Source organism: Mya arenaria, chromosome 12 (assembly GCF_026914265.1).
Source record: "Mya arenaria isolate MELC-2E11 chromosome 12, ASM2691426v1".
Taxonomy (NCBI): Eukaryota; Metazoa; Mollusca; class Bivalvia; order Myida; family Myidae; genus Mya; species Mya arenaria.
Window position 1 is genome coordinate 43,083,832 of NC_069133.1, and position 16,756 is coordinate 43,100,587.

The window sequence follows — 16,756 nt, forward strand, 5'->3', positions numbered from 1 at the left end:
GTTTTTTCCTCAAAGAAAAAAGACCATTACACAAAACACTTAAAATATATTGACATCATGTAATGATGTTACTAACTACATTGTTCCCAGCAGGAAATTGAGAGTTAAAACTGTGGTATAAATAAAATTGTCACATGAAAGATTTATAACCTTGTTCAAAGATTATGTAAAAATTGTTAAAGTCTTCAAGTGTTCAATGCTGAATCAACACATACAGGGTTATTAAGTAACTTTCAATAAATACAAGAGCGTGTTTCACGTGCCAATCTTTGAACCCGGAAGTGGTTGTTGACAAAGCTGTTGTTCGAGGTAATGGGGGACTTCAATTACAAGTTCGATATTTTTTACGGTTATGTTTCGCGGTTACCTGTCGAAACACCGGAACGTAAAACACTCCATTTTTTAACTTCCCGTGTTCTCCCTACTCGCTTATCGACCGTTGGGGGGGGGGTTAACTCAGGTTTAAACAGTTGCGTCCCTTGATCGACATGTTAATGAAATCTTCATAGGTGTCGTCCATTTTCGACGTGTTGGACGGTATATGAGGACAGGTTCATGAGGACGAAGACATCTCAATGGGCATTCATTCCAACCAGCATTGAGCATAATATTCAAATGATGAAATATACGCATTTATCTTACTACTACTCATTTTCAGAATTAACAAACGTCGATTTTGACTAATAAACCTTTAACTTCACTAGATAATGCATTTATGGAAAATATTTATAACTGATAACAATTGTGTACCCGTGAGTTTAAACGCAGATAGCGCAATAATAGTAAATGATTGGTGAGTGCTAAAAGATTTACTGTGATCTACCATAGTCTAATAAGGTAGAAATACCGTGTTTTATGCTCATTTCTTTCAAATTTAACTCGGTATCCATCATAAAAACGATTGTTGCCGACATTTGTTCATCCTTTTTGGAATATTAAAACAATATTATTGATTGTGGTAAATCTTATTCGGGGGTAAAAGTGCATCTTAAACCAAACTATGTAATGCACCAGTCAATTGTAACCACGCCCCCCCCCCCCCAGGTCCGGGGGTATACCGGGGATAGCCGGGGAAATGGGCCGTGTTTTACTTTCCAGGTGGCCCCGCAGTGTCGGGTGAATGCGGTGGTTTTGTCTTCACGCCAAATTTAGCTGGAAATTGGCATTATCTAGGGTCCCATTGGTGCGGGGGCATTTGGCGGGGGTTTTACCAGCAGATTGTCCCCGCTGGGGGGAGACTTTGCCCGGGCTTGGCTGGACCGAAAGTCAAAGTCCCCGCTATTCCCCGGACCGGGGGGGGGGGGCGTGGTTACAAATGACTGGTGCATAATCTGCCTTAAGTTTATGTTGCAATGAATCACTCCCAAATAAAAGGTTTGTTGGTTTTAAACTATGGCCCATGTTGACGCATTTAGTCTCAAGTACAAAAAAAAATAAAACTGCAACTTTGTCACACGGTTTCTAGCAGGAAATTGATAGTGAAAAACTGCTGTATCAAGAAAATTATCACGTGAAAGATTTATTACCGTGTACAAAGATTATGTAAAATAATGTATTATAAATGATACTTTGTCCATTACAACTATTGATTATCGGAGTCTTGGCTTAAGGATTTTTGTTACGATATTTTTAAGACGGATTTTTAGACCCAGGCTCTATTCTGTTTGTAAACACGCCGACCCAGTAGGTCCCAGAGTCAATGTAGGGTTCGACGAGAACGAGCACCATGTACCCAGTGCGTGGGATCCTATCCACGACTTCTGGGATGAGGGTATATAATTTATAAAGCCTGACTACTCCCTCCCACCACCCACACACACCCACCCACCCACACACCCTGCTTTTAAACCACTTTCCTTAGTTGGCGTTTACACGTTCAGCCCAGTGAATTTCGTGCGAATTATACTTTCATTGAATTTGCAAGCATTTACTGGGCTGAAATAAATTTCAATATCAAAATTTTCGAAATATTTGTGGTACGTGTTTGTAGTATCTCAGTGCAGTTTGTTTTTATTTATGGTTGAGAGGTCATTATGCATTATGAATATTTCCGGTTTCAGGGCGTTGTCATTCAAGGTCCAATTTTGAAAACAGATTGTACATTGTATAAAGAAGGCGTTAAATTCTATAAATCAGTTTTGATTATTTTAAACTTGGCATACATGTACGGGTGTCGACGGTATACTGACTGATATTTTGTTAAGGGGAATTTCTTATTCGGTTTAATATGAATGCAAGCGTATGTAAATAGATTCATTCAATTTTGAATAACTTTTTCATTGAAAAATAATAGTCGCTGAAATCATTTGTAAACCACAAACTGGTCCGATGTTCACGAAGAGTCACGATCGTTCTCAAAACTGCAAAATTCTAAATCGATTTTAACGAGAATTGGTGGTAGATTTTTCTATATATGTAATCATAAAAAAATGCATTTTCAAAATTAAATACATAGCTCATAAGTGTCTGTTTCTAGGTTCAGACTTAGATCGTTGGTACACATGTGCCCGCTGGTTTTTTTGTTTTTTTTAAACAATGAGTATTTTAAACAATCTCTATTTTCCATAAAATGTATTCATATACAATGTACCTTTACTATTTGGATCTTTTTCTTGCTTTTCAATATGTTTATACAGAATATGAAAAGCAAAAAAAAGATCAAAATAGTAAATGTACATTGTATATGAATAAATTTTAGTTAGTTTTCGTAAAATTAAAAAACAACAACATTTTTTCACTATTAAAGTTAAAATTTTGAAGCAAGATGTGTTATGAAAACGGCCACAGGTCCCTTTAACATCATCTTAGCTTAGTTTCAATGTCATTTATTTTACAACGATTGTGAAGAAAGCTATATCAAATTATGCTTAGTCACTCACGTTGGCACGATGTTGAAGAAAACGGAGTACCCGGAGAAAACACACATGTCCTTCTTGGTGAACTCGGAAGCAGGACTTTTCAACCCCCTATCAAAACAAAGACTTTTCAACACTAAGATCTTTCTACCCCTTTATCAAAGACTGTTTAACCAAACTCACATGACCCCAACCTTTGAATCTCATTGTCTTGATTTGAAATCATTTCCAAAAAAACAAGATTCCATTAATATTTTTTTGATCCATATATTTTCAAGCATGGTCCGTACTGTCCCCAAAAATGGTACGTTATAAAATGAAAACAAACTGTGTAATTATTATCATGGTCCGTAATGCCTCAAATATGGACCGTAATGTCCCAAGATATGATCCTTTATGTCTGGGCCGTAATGTCCATGGGCCGTAATGTCCTGACACCTTTGAATCGAACACGGGTCGCCATGGTGAGAAGCGAGTGCGCTAACCACTGTGCTAGCCGGACATTTTAGGTTATGCTTTATAAACTGTTCATTATAGTCGATTATGAAACAAGCACATTTTAAAGTTTCTTTGTGGCCATAAGACAATGCCAGGGAGCGAATCATGGATCTCTTTGATGACATATGACGGGACTGATGCGGCCGTAACATTTTTGACCAACCCTTTCTGCATGACAATTAAGTGGAAATATGCCCCTTTTTTCTTGCCAGTTATTGGTGTTTTTTTTCTCTCTCAAAGAAACAAGACCATTACACAAAACACTTAAAATATATTGACACCATGCAATGATGTTACAAGTCACAATGTTTCTTGCAGGAAATTGAGAGTTAATACTGCTGTATCAATAGAATTGTCACATGAAAGATTTATTACCTAGTTCAAAGATTATGTAAAAATTGTCTAAGGCTTCAAGTGTTCAATGCTGAATTTACACAGAAGGGGTTATTAAGTAACTTTCAATAAATACAATAGTGTGTTTCACGTTCTAATCTTTGAACCCGGAAGTGGTTGTTGACAAAGCTGTTGTTCGAGGTAATGGGGGACTTCAAAGTTGGATATTTTTTTCGGTTATGTTTCGCGGTTTCTGTTGAAACACCGGAACGTAAAACAGTCCATTTTTTAACTTCCCATTTTCTTCCTACTCGCTTATCGACCGTTTTATTACTTTTGTGTAGTCTGGAGGGGGGAGGGGGGGGGGGTCAAGTTCTCAAAGAAAATTGTCCATTACACAAAAAAAGTTAAATATATTAATATCATGCAATGATGTTGCAAGTGAAATGGCGAGTATATGTAACAAGGACCCTTACTCGGATTTAAACAATTATCGAGTATTTTTAAACGTGTCTTGTTCGATATAATAATGAAATCTTCATAGGTGGCGTCCATTTGCGACGTGAATTAACAGAATTCTTAGACCAAACACCGTAGTCTGCCGTCAGTTTATGTTGGAGGCATTGAGCACACTAATTTAACAGAATTCTTAGACCAAACACCGTAGTCTGCCTTCAGTTTATGTTGGAGGCATTGAGCACACTAATTTAACAGAATTCTTAGACCAAACACCGTAGTCTGCCTTCAGTTTATGTTGGAGACACTGAACTCTCTAATTTAACCAAATTGTGAGACCAAACACCGTAGTCTGCCTTCAGTTTATTTTGGAGGCATTGAGCACACTAATTTAACAGAATTCTTAGACCAAACACCGTAGTCTGCCTTCAGTTTATGTTGGAGACACTGAACTCTCTAATTTAACCAAATTGTGAGACCAAACACCGTAGTCTGCTTTAGTTTATGTTGGAGGCATTGAGCACACTAATTTAACAGAACTCTTAGACCAAACACCGTAGTCTGCCTTCAGTTTATGTCGGAGACACTGAACTCTCTAATTTAACCAAATTGTGAGACCAAACACCGTAGTCTGCCTTCAGTTTATGTTGGAGGCATTGAGCACACTAATTTAACAGAATTCTTAGATCAAACACCGTAGTCTGCCTTCAGTTTATGTTGGAGGCACTGAACTCTCTAATTTAACCAAATTGTGAGACCAAACACCGTAGTCTGCCTTCAGTTTATTTTGGAGGCATATAACACACTAGTTCAACCGAATTCTATGTAGTCTGCCTTTCCTGTCTGCCTTTCCTTTAATTTCCAATGAATCACTCTGAAATAATAGGTTTGTTGGGTTTAAACTATGGCCCATGTTGACGCAAAGTCTCAAGTACAAAAGATTTAGAACTGCAACTTTGTCACACGGTTTCTAGCTGGAAATTGATAGTGATAAACTCGGCTGTATTAAGAACATTATCACGTGACAGATTTATGACCGTATACAAAGATTATGTAAAATAATGTGTTATAAATGATACTTTGTCCATTTCTAGCATTAATTACCGGAGTCTTGGCTTAAAGGCCTAGTTTAATCCTTCTATAAGTGACCAAAAAAACAACAACAAAAAAAACGTATATTTGTACACAACCTCTGTTTATTGATCTTAATCTTTTTGCCTATTTGTCTTATCAGATCTAAAATATGATTGTCCTGCTGTGCAGTTTCAGGGGTTTCATGATATAAATGGACCCTAAATGACCGCGAGCCAAGTCCCAAATACACAAGAAATTGGCACCTACTGTGACACCAGTGCAATTCGCAGGAGATGCACAGCAGGGGATTATCATGCCAAACATTCCTTAAACTAGGCCTTTTTGGTACGATTTTTTAAGACCCAGAAGGTGAGTCAATGCAAGAGGCAACGAGAAGGTGCACCTTGTACCCAGTGCGTGGGATCCTACCCACGCCATCAGGGATGGGGGTATATAATATAAAGTCTAATCACACTAAACTAGTGATGAAACGATAATCGAGTACAATCGATTAATCGTCGCTGACAATGCTATGTCGGCGACTATCGATAGTGGTTGTCCAAAATCGATGTCGCCAATGCTACTTCCGGTAACTACTGATTTTTTGTTGTGGTAAATGTCGAGTAAATGTCAATTTTTGTTTCCGGTAAATTCTCGTTGAAGTCATTTTTACATAGGAGGTCACTCTCTTACTTTTGCGTAAAAACTTTCCCAAAATTACAAATTGTATTTAATTGTTTATATATTTCATAAAACCTTCTTCAATAACCTGTCTCCATGGTGTAGTAGGCCCGGTCTTACCTGCAAATACCGGGGATCCCGGCTCGATGTATTCTGTTTTTTAAAACCTTTTTAGTATCGTTTGTAATTCATTTAGTTTTATGAAATTAAGATTTTCTAATGAAATGTTCAAACAGTGTATTGAATGTTAAGCTGGTTCACAAATATTTAATATGCTTTTACATGGATAATACGCTAAGATAACTTACTTGATGCGGTGTGCATCATTTTGTAATTAATGTGAAATTATAAGCATTTGTCGTGTTGTTATGTCTTCGTTGAGTTATAAAAGACAGAAAAAGGTTATGGCAATTTACTTACTGTTGCAAATGGCATGACTATAGCATCACATGTACTGATCTCAGGTTTAACCATTTAAATGATCATGATGATACTATGAATAAAGAATGTATTGCTTACTGATATCATAAACTTTCGATTATTGTCCGATAGTAAATCGAAATGCTTGGTCCGATTCGAATCGATTATCGATAGCAAATGGAGTCCGATTTTCAAACACTACACTAAACACACACACCTTGCTTTTAAACCACTTTCGTTAGTTGGCGTATAAACGTTCAGCCCATTGAATTTCGAGCGAAGTAACTTTCGTTGAATTCGCAAGCATTAATTTACTGGGCTAAATAAAAAAATTATCAACATTTCGAAATATTTGTGGTACGTGTTTGAAGTATCTCAGTGCAGTTTGTTTTTATTTATGGCTGAGAAGTCATTATTCATTATGAATATTTCCGGTTTCGGGGCGTTTCAATCAAGGCCTTATTTTGTAAACATATTGTATAAGGAAGGCGTTAAATTTTATGAATCAATTTAGATTATGTTAAAACTGCACTCTCGAACATTTAACGTTTTGACAACTTTTTTATTTTTTATCTTGGAATGAGCCAATTTTTGCGAAAATCTTGCAAACCAGCTATATAAGACTGCTGACAAAAATAGATCGCAGGTTTTTATATTTAACTTCCAAAATTGATGTTTTATGCATTTTTCTTAATCTGTTAGTAACGGTTTAAGCCATAAAACATTACTTTTCGAACGAAAATATGAAAATCTACGATCTGATTTTTTGTCAGCAATATTATAGCATTGGTTTGCAGATATTTACGCAACAATTTGCTCTTTCCAATACAAACAAATAAAAAAAGTTGTAAAAATGGTAAATCTGTGAGAGTGCACCTTTAAACGCGGAATGTACGAATCCATTGACTGATATTTTGTTTAGGGGAATTTCTTGTGCGGCTTTATAGTGAGTTCAAGTGTATGTTAATAGTTAATTCAATTCGCACACACCATATTTGTCAATGATTTTGAATAACTTTTCCATTGTAATATGATAGTCGCTGAAATCATAATTTGTCAACCACAAACTGGGCCGATGTTCACGAAGAGTCACGATCAGTCTTAAATCTGTAAAATTCTAAATCGATTTTACTTTTCAGTCTTGAGGAGAATCGGTGGTAGATTTTTCTCTTTATGTTATCATAAAGAAACCTGCATTTTCTTAATTAATTACATAGATCATAAGTGTCTCTTTTTAGGTTCAGATTATAGGCTGCACTCTCACAGATTGAACGTTTTGACAACCTTTTTAGCCATAAAACATTTATTTTCAAACGGAAATGTCCGCCCTGTTATTTTCACGGGAGGGCTTTTGTCCGCCCTGTAATTTTCACGGGAGGGCTTTTTCCGCCCAGTAATTTTCACGGGAGGGCTTTTGTCCGCCCTGTAATTTTCACGGGAGGGCTTTTGTCCGCGAGGGCTTTTGTCCGGGAGGGCTTTTGTCCTACACTCAAAAAAAGTATCAAAAAGGTAAATCTGTAAGAGTGCAGCATTTAGATCGTTTGTAAACATGTGCCCGCTGGTGTAACATTTTAGCATGTATGTGTGTTTCAAAACACCATATATCTATGTACTTGGGAAAAATACTGTAAATGCGGATCAGTGCACGAATAAGTACTCTCAGACTGGCATTCACACACACTCTTTAGAAAAGTCTCCCCTAGGAATGACTCGTTGAGTTCATTATAACTCTGAACCAAGATGACGTGCCCATAATATGATCGGTCTCCTTTAACCTAAGGAGACCCTCCGTCCTGACCCTCCGTCTCTTTTTCTCTCTCTCTCGGCTTCATACTCCGCCTCATAATACAGTGGTTACATTTTAATGAGCTGAACAGCGGTGGGGTTAGATCTTGAATGTCCCGTCCTCGCGGACATGCCTCATAATGCACCAGTCAATTGTAACCACGCCTCCACCCAGGTCCGGGGGAAAGCGGGGACTTTGACTTTCGGTCCAGCCAAGCCCGGGCAAAATCCCCGCCCTGCGGAGACGAACTGCTGGTAAAACCCCTGCCAAATGCCCCCGCACCCCAGGGACCCTAAGTAAAACCCATTCCCTGCTATATTTGGCGCGAAGACAAAACCACCGCATTCAACCGGCACTGCGGGGCCACCTGGAAGGTAAAACATGGCCCATTTTCCCGGCTTTCCCCGGTATACCCCCGGACTTGGGACGTGGTTACAATTGACTGGTGCATTAACACTGAAACCAACCAACAAAAAACAAATTTAGGCATCTATAATCCTCTTTAATACTGCACAGGGGTCAAACCATAATGCGGACAGACATCAAAATCTCTGATGCTACGTCACATTAGCAAAACACCTAAACCATTTTTTAAATGTTTAATTCTAAATGATCACAGACAGGGTTATTTTCAATAAATACAATAATGTGTTTCAAGTGGGAATCTTTAAACCCGGAAGTGGTTGTTGCGAAGCTTTGTTCAAAGTAATTGGGGAATGCAATTTAATGTTACATAATTTCTGAGATTGTTTTTCGCGGTTTCCCGTCGAGACACCGGATCGTAAAACACTCAACTTTTTCGACTTCCCATTTTCTCCCTACTCGCTAATCGAGCGTTACTGTTGACCTACTTAAATCGATAGATAATACGGTATTGTTGTCTTGCTATACCGGGTAAAATCAAACCGTTGACATGAAAATATAGTCAGTTGAACAAATAAAGCCCAATTTACCAGTTTACGCTGGTAGATCTCTTATCTATAAATTATTAATCATATGTATGTAGTCAGGTAAATAAATTAATAAAGACTTATTGAAAAAAAACACTTTACCCTGGAAAACATGATCTCTTAACCTTTTTAAACATTTTTTTATTAAAGAGCTGGTGGTATTCAATTCCATGAATTTATGTCGAATAACATTCTTAGATAAATATATTTTTAATTCAGCTGAATCATTGATAAAACACTAAATAGTTATCAACTTGAAAGATTGGGGTTAAAATGTTCACGTCATCAATCAATCACAAATGTAGTGTAGCTGTCATTTATTTTCGCAGTGTAGTTGAAGTTACGGGAATACACGGGGATTTCCCAATACAATACAGAACATGAGTAGTTGGTAAACAATCGAGGGGATTTTAGTTTTAGCTCATAGTTTCGATGTCTGGATAGTATAAAGGGTAAAGTATTTTTCATTTCGTTTTACAAAATTCTGAACGAATATCCAGTACCTTGTATTAAACAGAGGTATAATGATGAACTAGTTTTAATTTAGCGTATATTGTATATTGAAAAATCTGAAAGGGTCGATCCAAATGTTGCACTGTATGACCGTGATTATGCATTTTTGAAATGTGCGTTTCTTTGATAGCCCTGTTAATAAATGTTACATTTCATTCATTATTGCTTTATATTTCAAAAGAACCTTAACTTGTATTATTTGTCGATGAAGTGTATAGCAATTTATTATGTACAAGTTTATATAGTTCATATTTGTTTAACAGTGACATTTGCCCCGAACAGCAGCGAAGTCGTTATAATATTCTGTTTGATTTATAATTTTAGAACAACTTGCTGGGAGAAACAACAACATGGATACGGCAGTTACTATGGTAACGTCGCCAATTGCAAGCCTTTCGGGAAGCAGCTTAGCACCTGAAGTGGAAAGAGACGCTTTAAGAGAGAAGGTTGAACATTTCAAAGTGCTCATTAGGAAGCTGCAAGAGGATTTACAGTCTCATAAAATTCGGAAAGGGGGAGCAGAGACAGTCTCTAAACTTTTACAGGAATCGAAACAGGAAAGTGTAGGTTTAAAGAAAAAGATTGGACAGCTCGAAACTGTGATAAGAAACTTACAAAGTCGACTGGAAAAACATGGATTGTCTACGGAAATTGTGCTGAATGAAAATGAAACGTATGTTCCCGGACATTCAAAACGGTTGTTAGAAAACTTGACCCGCGAAAATTCGAGGTTAAGAAACCTCGCTCGGTCGAAGTCGGGGGATCCGGAGGAACTAGCATATTTACAACAGGTATGGCACCGCTTTACTTGAACTTTCTTAACAAGTAACAGCAGTTATGCAATTAAGATGAAGTTTAAGTTCGTTTTAAATGTTCGTCGCACTTGCATCGTCTGCTTTCGGCATCTTTAAAAAATGTTCCTTACTAGTAAATTATGAGCTCAGTATAAAACGTTTCTTTTTTACTGAAATGCAGTAATGCAATAACCTCTTCCGCCATCAAATATACCATCACTTAGAAAACATTTAAATACACGATGTTAGGCTAAAATAACCGCGTTTATATCGTAAGTATCGTATGATTACTTTTGTCATTTTAGACCAATGCAGATCTCCAACGTGAAAAAAATGCACTTGAGGCGAATGTTTTTGAGCTGCAGCATATTCTCCAATCCTCGGACAGCGAGAAGGACCAAACGATCACGTTGTTACGCGAGGAATTGGCACAGTGCCAAAACGAGGTCGCGAGTCGGGAAGAGAAAGTTCGCCACCTAGCGGAAGAGAGTCGCACGCTCCAGCAGCAGCTATTTAGCGTGGCTGAACAGTGCCGGCAGCTCGCCCGGAAATTGGACGAACAGGGAAAAATTACGACGCCGGAGACAGTTTGCAGCGAGGTAAACATAAGACGACACCCGCAATCATTTTTTCTTTAGGAATGACTTGTTGAAATGCGAGTGTATATACAAGGATTCTGCTTTAACCGAGGGTGGCTCCGGGCCATGTCTGGTCTCTTTTCGGTTGTGTAACAGTCAACGTTGTAACACAACCAGGATTTGGGTTCCAGAATGTTAGCTCCGGCCTCATTTCTCACCCACTGATGAGGGGATGTCGCACCCATTAAATACATAATATCCCAACTAGGGATGCACTATGATCAGGCTATAATGCATCCAACTGGCGCGAACAGACCTTGAAGTTCTATTTGGAAACCACCATGTACATTTTGGTGGGCAGTAGCGGTTTTAAAGTTGTTGCTTGGTAAGATGCTGTTAATGTTAACCAAACAATCATTCAGTCGACTAAAATAATGTCAATTTCTGGTATAAACATTATTGACACTCGTATTATAAATCTATTATCCTATTTTGCTTCAAGTCGACGAACGATGACCTCGCTCTCTTAATTCATGATAAGATTTCTATCCAATGCGCGCGGGTTAACATTACACGATATCTCATGATAATTAATCTTTTCAGGTTTTCTAAATGCGTGTGGTATTAAATTCCATTTAATGGATCAGGAAGAGAAGTTTTATTACATTTGTGCCACGATATTGTGGAATGTCTTATCTGCCTTGTAGCTTTATGCCGATTTTAAGATATACATGTATTGCTGCTTTTCCGGCCCCCTAAAAATAGCCTTATCTTCAGCTTCACAATAAGTTATTGTACCAAGGTCAATTAACGGTTATCAATTTATTGCGTACCTGAGTTTCACTTTGTTTATTCAAATTGTCACCTAAATTATTGGTAAATATAACCTGGGAATTTTATTTACCGCCCCTTCGTTAAACTTCCTCCTTCGTCAACAACGCGCTGATTGGTCAGCTCTAGCGTCGATAATATGGCTCACTGATTGTTCGAGAGTTTCCGGGTTACAGTGCGCGCAATTAAAAACGCACCACAGTGTACTACCTAAATTGGTAACATCGCGTACCGTATCCTGTTGTTTACATTCATAACAAACAAATAAATTAACATTTATGAATTTCATCACGTAGCAAAAAATATTTTTGTTGTTAAATTATAGAAGTCGTGACTTTTTACAAAAGCAGTACAAGGGTTGTGGTTTTTATAGAAAAACAAGGCATTGCAAAATAACATGTTCTAAATTAATATGACTAACAAGCATCACTTTACAAAAATAATTTCGTTTACATAAGGTTTTTTGCGTCCTTTCGGTGTAACTTCCTCTTTTTAGATTCAAATCTTTTTGACAGTGTCGGTAGGAGATGGGGGCCAAGTTTATTATTACACACTTAATATGCTCATTTTATGATTTTTATTCCATTTCTGACCGACACTGCCTCGTGTATATCGGCGCACGTCGTCGCGGTAATTACTACACTTTTTGAAGCAATTTTGAAGAAATATTATTGTGAGATCGAATAAAATGTTTGTATTTCGGGGTAAGAATAGGGACCCAGGGGATGTTTACAACCACTTGTGATCTAAATCACATTTATGGAGCAGGTGGGGGGGATGTCAAATCCAAATTCCGGACTAGGTAAAATACCCCCCCCCCATCCCTGCCAACTCTTTAAGCTAAATAAATTTCGGTTCTTAGTGAGGGGCGTAAGTCAAAAGGTTACGCTGGGTTACGCCCTTTAGTTACAACCCTCTAACATCAAATCCTGGAATCCGCCTCTGATTCCCATATGCCACCGCATCGATTTTGCATGCATCCATATGCCACCACATTCACTGTGCATATTGTTTGAAGGTGCACTGTAAGCTGATGTAAAGCAGGTCTGAAGTCTACGTCTTTTTGTGCTTTGTATCTGAAATATGCGTCTGCTTGTGCTATTTTAAAAAGATCATTATTGTTTTGTATTATATTTCTTAACAAATGAATTCTTTGCGTATTTCAGTCGAGTGATAATAGCGGCGAGTTGGCGCGCATGGCAGAGGAAAACAAATTGTTACGGAAACAGCATAAGGAGGTAGGAACTTCCGTTAGGTTACACTCCACTATTAGCTGTCTCTTGTGTTAGACAACACATTGACTATGTATGAACAATTTCATCCCATGTAAGATTAATCTACTATCTTAGATTGAAAGTAATGACTAAACATTTTCCGGTAATCAAATAAAATCTTAATTTTTTTCCTAACTGAAGTCATTTTCCTAATTTTAGTATCTCAACCGTCATATGATACAATACTATGATTGTTTTGAAATATATATTTTGTATTGACTTACTGAAAAATCATGATTTATATTTATATTAAAACAACTATACATTTCTTGAACATTTTATGAATTTGACTAAGTAAGGAAATAACTTATGATAGTTAATGTATAGCGCTTCAGGACATTAAAAATATTTTTACTATCTAACAACTCAAGTATACCAGCAAAATTATTCTTATTCATCAGATATCTGATAATGTACGCATAGCATCATATCGTTCTGCCCCCAATTTCTCGAAACTTCTTCAGCTAAACAGGCTTAAGAAGCTTATTTTAATGAGCCGAAATACATATACTTAAATTGAATTTTGATGAATGAAAAAAGGTTATTTGTGATTATCATGAAGATAATTCCTATCAAAAGTATAACAAACTATTGAAGAAGTTAATATTATGAAATTATTGAAAAACAAAAATAGTGAGCTAAGCTTAATCCTGTTAAAAGGGACTTAAGAAGTTTCTAGAAATCGGGGGCTGGTGTACGAAAATGCAGCGAAATATGTCTGTCTCTACCGTCGAAAAAATCTAACTTGTCTGTCCGTCCGTTCAGGTGTACGATATGAACAGACGCTGGCAGGAACACAACGGCCAACGTGACGCCTACCTGACGCAGTTACAGACAGAACTTGCGCACTTCCGGGCACAAGTGGCGGAGCTCGAGGCGCGTCGGGGAGACCTAGCACCTGACACGCAGGCGGAAGTGAACCAAGTGCTCGACGAGAACAGACGACTCTCAAAAGAAACAGAGCACCACAAACGTTTACTGACCCAGATAGTCAGCGAAAGAGATAGGGTAGGTGTTCAGATCAAATGTAGTTGGTGGTTTGCAGGCCATATTAGAAAGACCGTGCGAAATTTGTTGGTTGGTCTGCAGTTTCGATCAAATGTAGTTGGTGGTTTTCAGGCCCTTTTAGAAAGGCCGTACGAAATTTGTTGGTTGGTCTGCAGTTCCGATCAAATGTAGTTGGTAGTTTGCAGGCCATTTTAGAAAGGCCGTGCGAAATTTGTTGGTTGGTCTGCAGTTCCGATCAAATGTAGTTGGTGGTTTGCAGGCCATTTTAGAAAGGCCGTACGAAATTTGTTGGGTGGTCTGCAGTTCCAATCAAATGTAGTTGGTGGTTTGCAGGCCCTTTTAGAAAGGCCGATCGAAATGTGCTGGTTGGTCTGTAATTATATTGTATATAAAGGCCTGACCATTATAACAAGTAATTTAGATTTCGATTAAAATTTTATCTGACAACTTTTTAGGATGTTTGACAAAGTTAACACACAAGCGATTGTTAACAGATGATTCACTGTTTCTCCCTTTTTGCAGTTTAAACGCGAGTTCGAGAACGCGCATGAGCAGATTGGGGGCCTGAAAGCGGAAATGCGGCAGCTGCGGTCCGCGCCGGCCATGAATGGCGGAAGTGGCGGCGGTGGGCGAACGGATGCGTCGGAAACGATTGAGGCGCTTAAGGCTCAGATTCAGATTTGTACGGAGGATTTTGAGAGCGAGAGACGCGACCGAGAGCGTGCACAGAATAAGGTGTCCCGCCTGGAAACGGAAACAACGCGACTCAGGAAAGAGGTAGGTTATTGGGAATGACGCTGGAAAAAAGACGAGGTTTTTTATGGGTTGTTTAATTGAACACGTGTATATATCATATAGAAAAAGCATTTATTCAAATAATATGTCGTAAGCCTGATGCTGCTTTAGAGAACTCTGGGACACCCGTAATGTTAAGGGCAGCATTATTTCGATATATATTTTAGTTTCAAAGCGTGGTTTAAGTCAATGAAATTTGTGTTTCTTTCTTACATCATTGTTAGAATATTTTTGAAGACTTGCGGTTTTACATTTTCAATATACACAAGTATCCTATTTCTGTTTTAGATTGAGTCCCTAAAGCGGTCTATGTCCAACATGGCGAATACCTGGGTAAGTCCCAGGAACGATTACCCGGCGCCCCGGAACGAGTACTCCGAGGTTCCGTTCCACAATAACGCTGTCCAGCAAAGCTGTGAGGTATGAACATATTTTATACATCTATACTGTGCAGCCATGATAGATGCATCTCCATTATCAGTTATTTATGGCTCAGCTTATTTTTTACATGTAAAAGTGTAAAGTTAAGCCGGGGAGTAAACTGTGATCGCTGGTTAACTTTTGCGTTTTAAAGGCAGTATAGGTAGATACAAAACATTTTTATTTTTTTTAATGCATTTATGATTAATTTTCCTTAGGCTTCATAAAAAACACCATATGATTTATGTACTGATATAACATATAAGCTTTTATAAATGGGATTTTTGATTAATAGCTAGGTGGTCACAAATTCCCCACTACGGTTAAAAATCTGTTAAGGAAAATAATGCATTTAAATAAATAAAAAATAAATGCTTTGCATAAAATATAAATAGATCATTTCCATGACAACAAGCGCATTAAAACAATGCTAAGGAATGATATTATAGTAAAAAACAACAACAACAAGGTTTTTCCTGATAAATAATGGTTAGTTGGACTTGGCGTGATATTTTGAACTAAGTTTTGTTATAAATAGTTTGGATGTATGATTTTCTTGTCGTTTCCAGGGTTTGGCCGCGCGCGGCGTGAGCAGCAGCCCTAAACGTGATGTGCGTCTTAACCTGGACAGATTCAACGTCATAGATGGCGCACACGTGACTAACCCCAGTGACGTCACTAGTCCAACGATGGAAAGTTACGTTTACGTTGAAAACAGACCCGTCATTATGGACAACATGACTGACAATACTGATAGTGGAAATCCCGGCACCGAGCCCCAAAGTTTTAGACAAGTGTACAATGTACCGAACGTGCCGGATCAACGAATATACATTGGGCAAAGCCCGGACCGAAGGGAAAGTAAAGACGATGAGAAATTCTTATCTTTAAATGCGTCATCGTTTTCCTCTCACTCTAAAGATTCTGATCATGCGAGAGACAGCGGATCTCCTCCGAATTCGAAACGGACAAGTTATGATCTAACGACGGAAGTGACGTCATCAGATCAGACCATGCGCCAAACTATGTCACTTCCGGTAGAAACAATTCTCAGGTGTCCTTCCTGTGACAAAGGTTTTACAAACACCCAGCATCCCGAACTTCTTGCACATATTGAAAGTTGTTGTGATTAATTGTGATGATGAAATATTTTCATGGACCCAACTGTCTCGTTTCATTGTTCTTCTCCTTTCTATTTTTAAAACTTGACTGAGTTTCAATTGAAGAGTGTATCTCCCGGGTAAGTTTACACGCATGGGAAACGCGTACCCCCAGAAGTGCGGTTTCCCGAAAAGACGGGCTGGTAGCGTCTTTTTAAGCAGGTATGAGTTTGAGTGGAGGCATGACAACATTCTATGTCTCGTCGAAGCGTGGCGCCTTTTGCAGCGTGCAAAACGTTGTTTAACCTTGACCATTGCTCAAAAACATATTAATACTCGGGCCCCAATTTCTTGAAACTTGTTAAGCTTTACATGCCTATGTAGCTTATT

General features: G+C 38.1%; 2 protein-coding genes across 4 annotated transcripts in view; one reads left to right on the forward strand and one right to left on the reverse strand.

Annotated features, from left to right (window-relative positions):
• LOC128211980 (RCC1 domain-containing protein 1-like) overlaps positions 1-6,553 on the reverse strand; it is a 43,546-nt gene extending 36,993 nt beyond the window's left edge. The window contains exon 1 of the mRNA XM_052917182.1: positions 6,417-6,553. Within this exon, the coding sequence (XP_052773142.1) occupies positions 6,417-6,425 (9 nt within the window). The 5' untranslated portion in view covers positions 6,426-6,553. The remainder of the gene's footprint in view (positions 1-6,416) is intronic.
• A 2,816-nt stretch (positions 6,554-9,369) lies between these two features.
• On the forward strand, positions 9,370-16,430 carry LOC128211938 (TNFAIP3-interacting protein 1-like). 3 transcript variants are annotated; one of them, XM_052917090.1, is made up of 8 exons: positions 9,370-9,505; positions 9,891-10,357; positions 10,666-10,959; positions 12,936-13,007; positions 13,809-14,051; positions 14,574-14,828; positions 15,135-15,266; positions 15,836-16,430. In XM_052917090.1, exons 2-8 carry the CDS (start codon positions 9,917-9,919, stop codon positions 16,397-16,399), a joined length of 2,001 nt encoding a protein of 666 aa, XP_052773050.1. In that variant the 5' UTR covers positions 9,370-9,505; positions 9,891-9,916; the 3' UTR covers positions 16,400-16,430. The 3 variants fall into 3 exon arrangements, with proteins under 3 accessions (XP_052773050.1, XP_052773051.1, XP_052773052.1); XM_052917091.1 differs by having other exon boundaries at positions 9,490-9,572; XM_052917092.1 differs by lacking the exon at positions 9,370-9,505 and adding an exon at positions 9,543-9,679.
• The last annotated feature ends 326 nt before the right edge of the window (positions 16,431-16,756 follow it).

What these genes read in the sequence shown, in the direction of transcription:
- LOC128211938 (XM_052917090.1), top strand. Translation starts at nt 9,917, where the DNA reads ATGGATACGGCAGTTACTATGGTAACGTCGCCAATTGCAAGCCTTTCG. An exon ending in CGGAGACAGTTTGCAGCGAG is followed by an intron (nt 10,960 to 12,935) that starts GTAAACATAAGA and finishes TGCGTATTTCAG; the next exon opens with TCGAGTGATAATAGCGGCGA. An exon ending in TACGGAAACAGCATAAGGAG is followed by an intron (nt 13,008 to 13,808) that starts GTAGGAACTTCC and finishes CCGTCCGTTCAG; the next exon opens with GTGTACGATATGAACAGACG.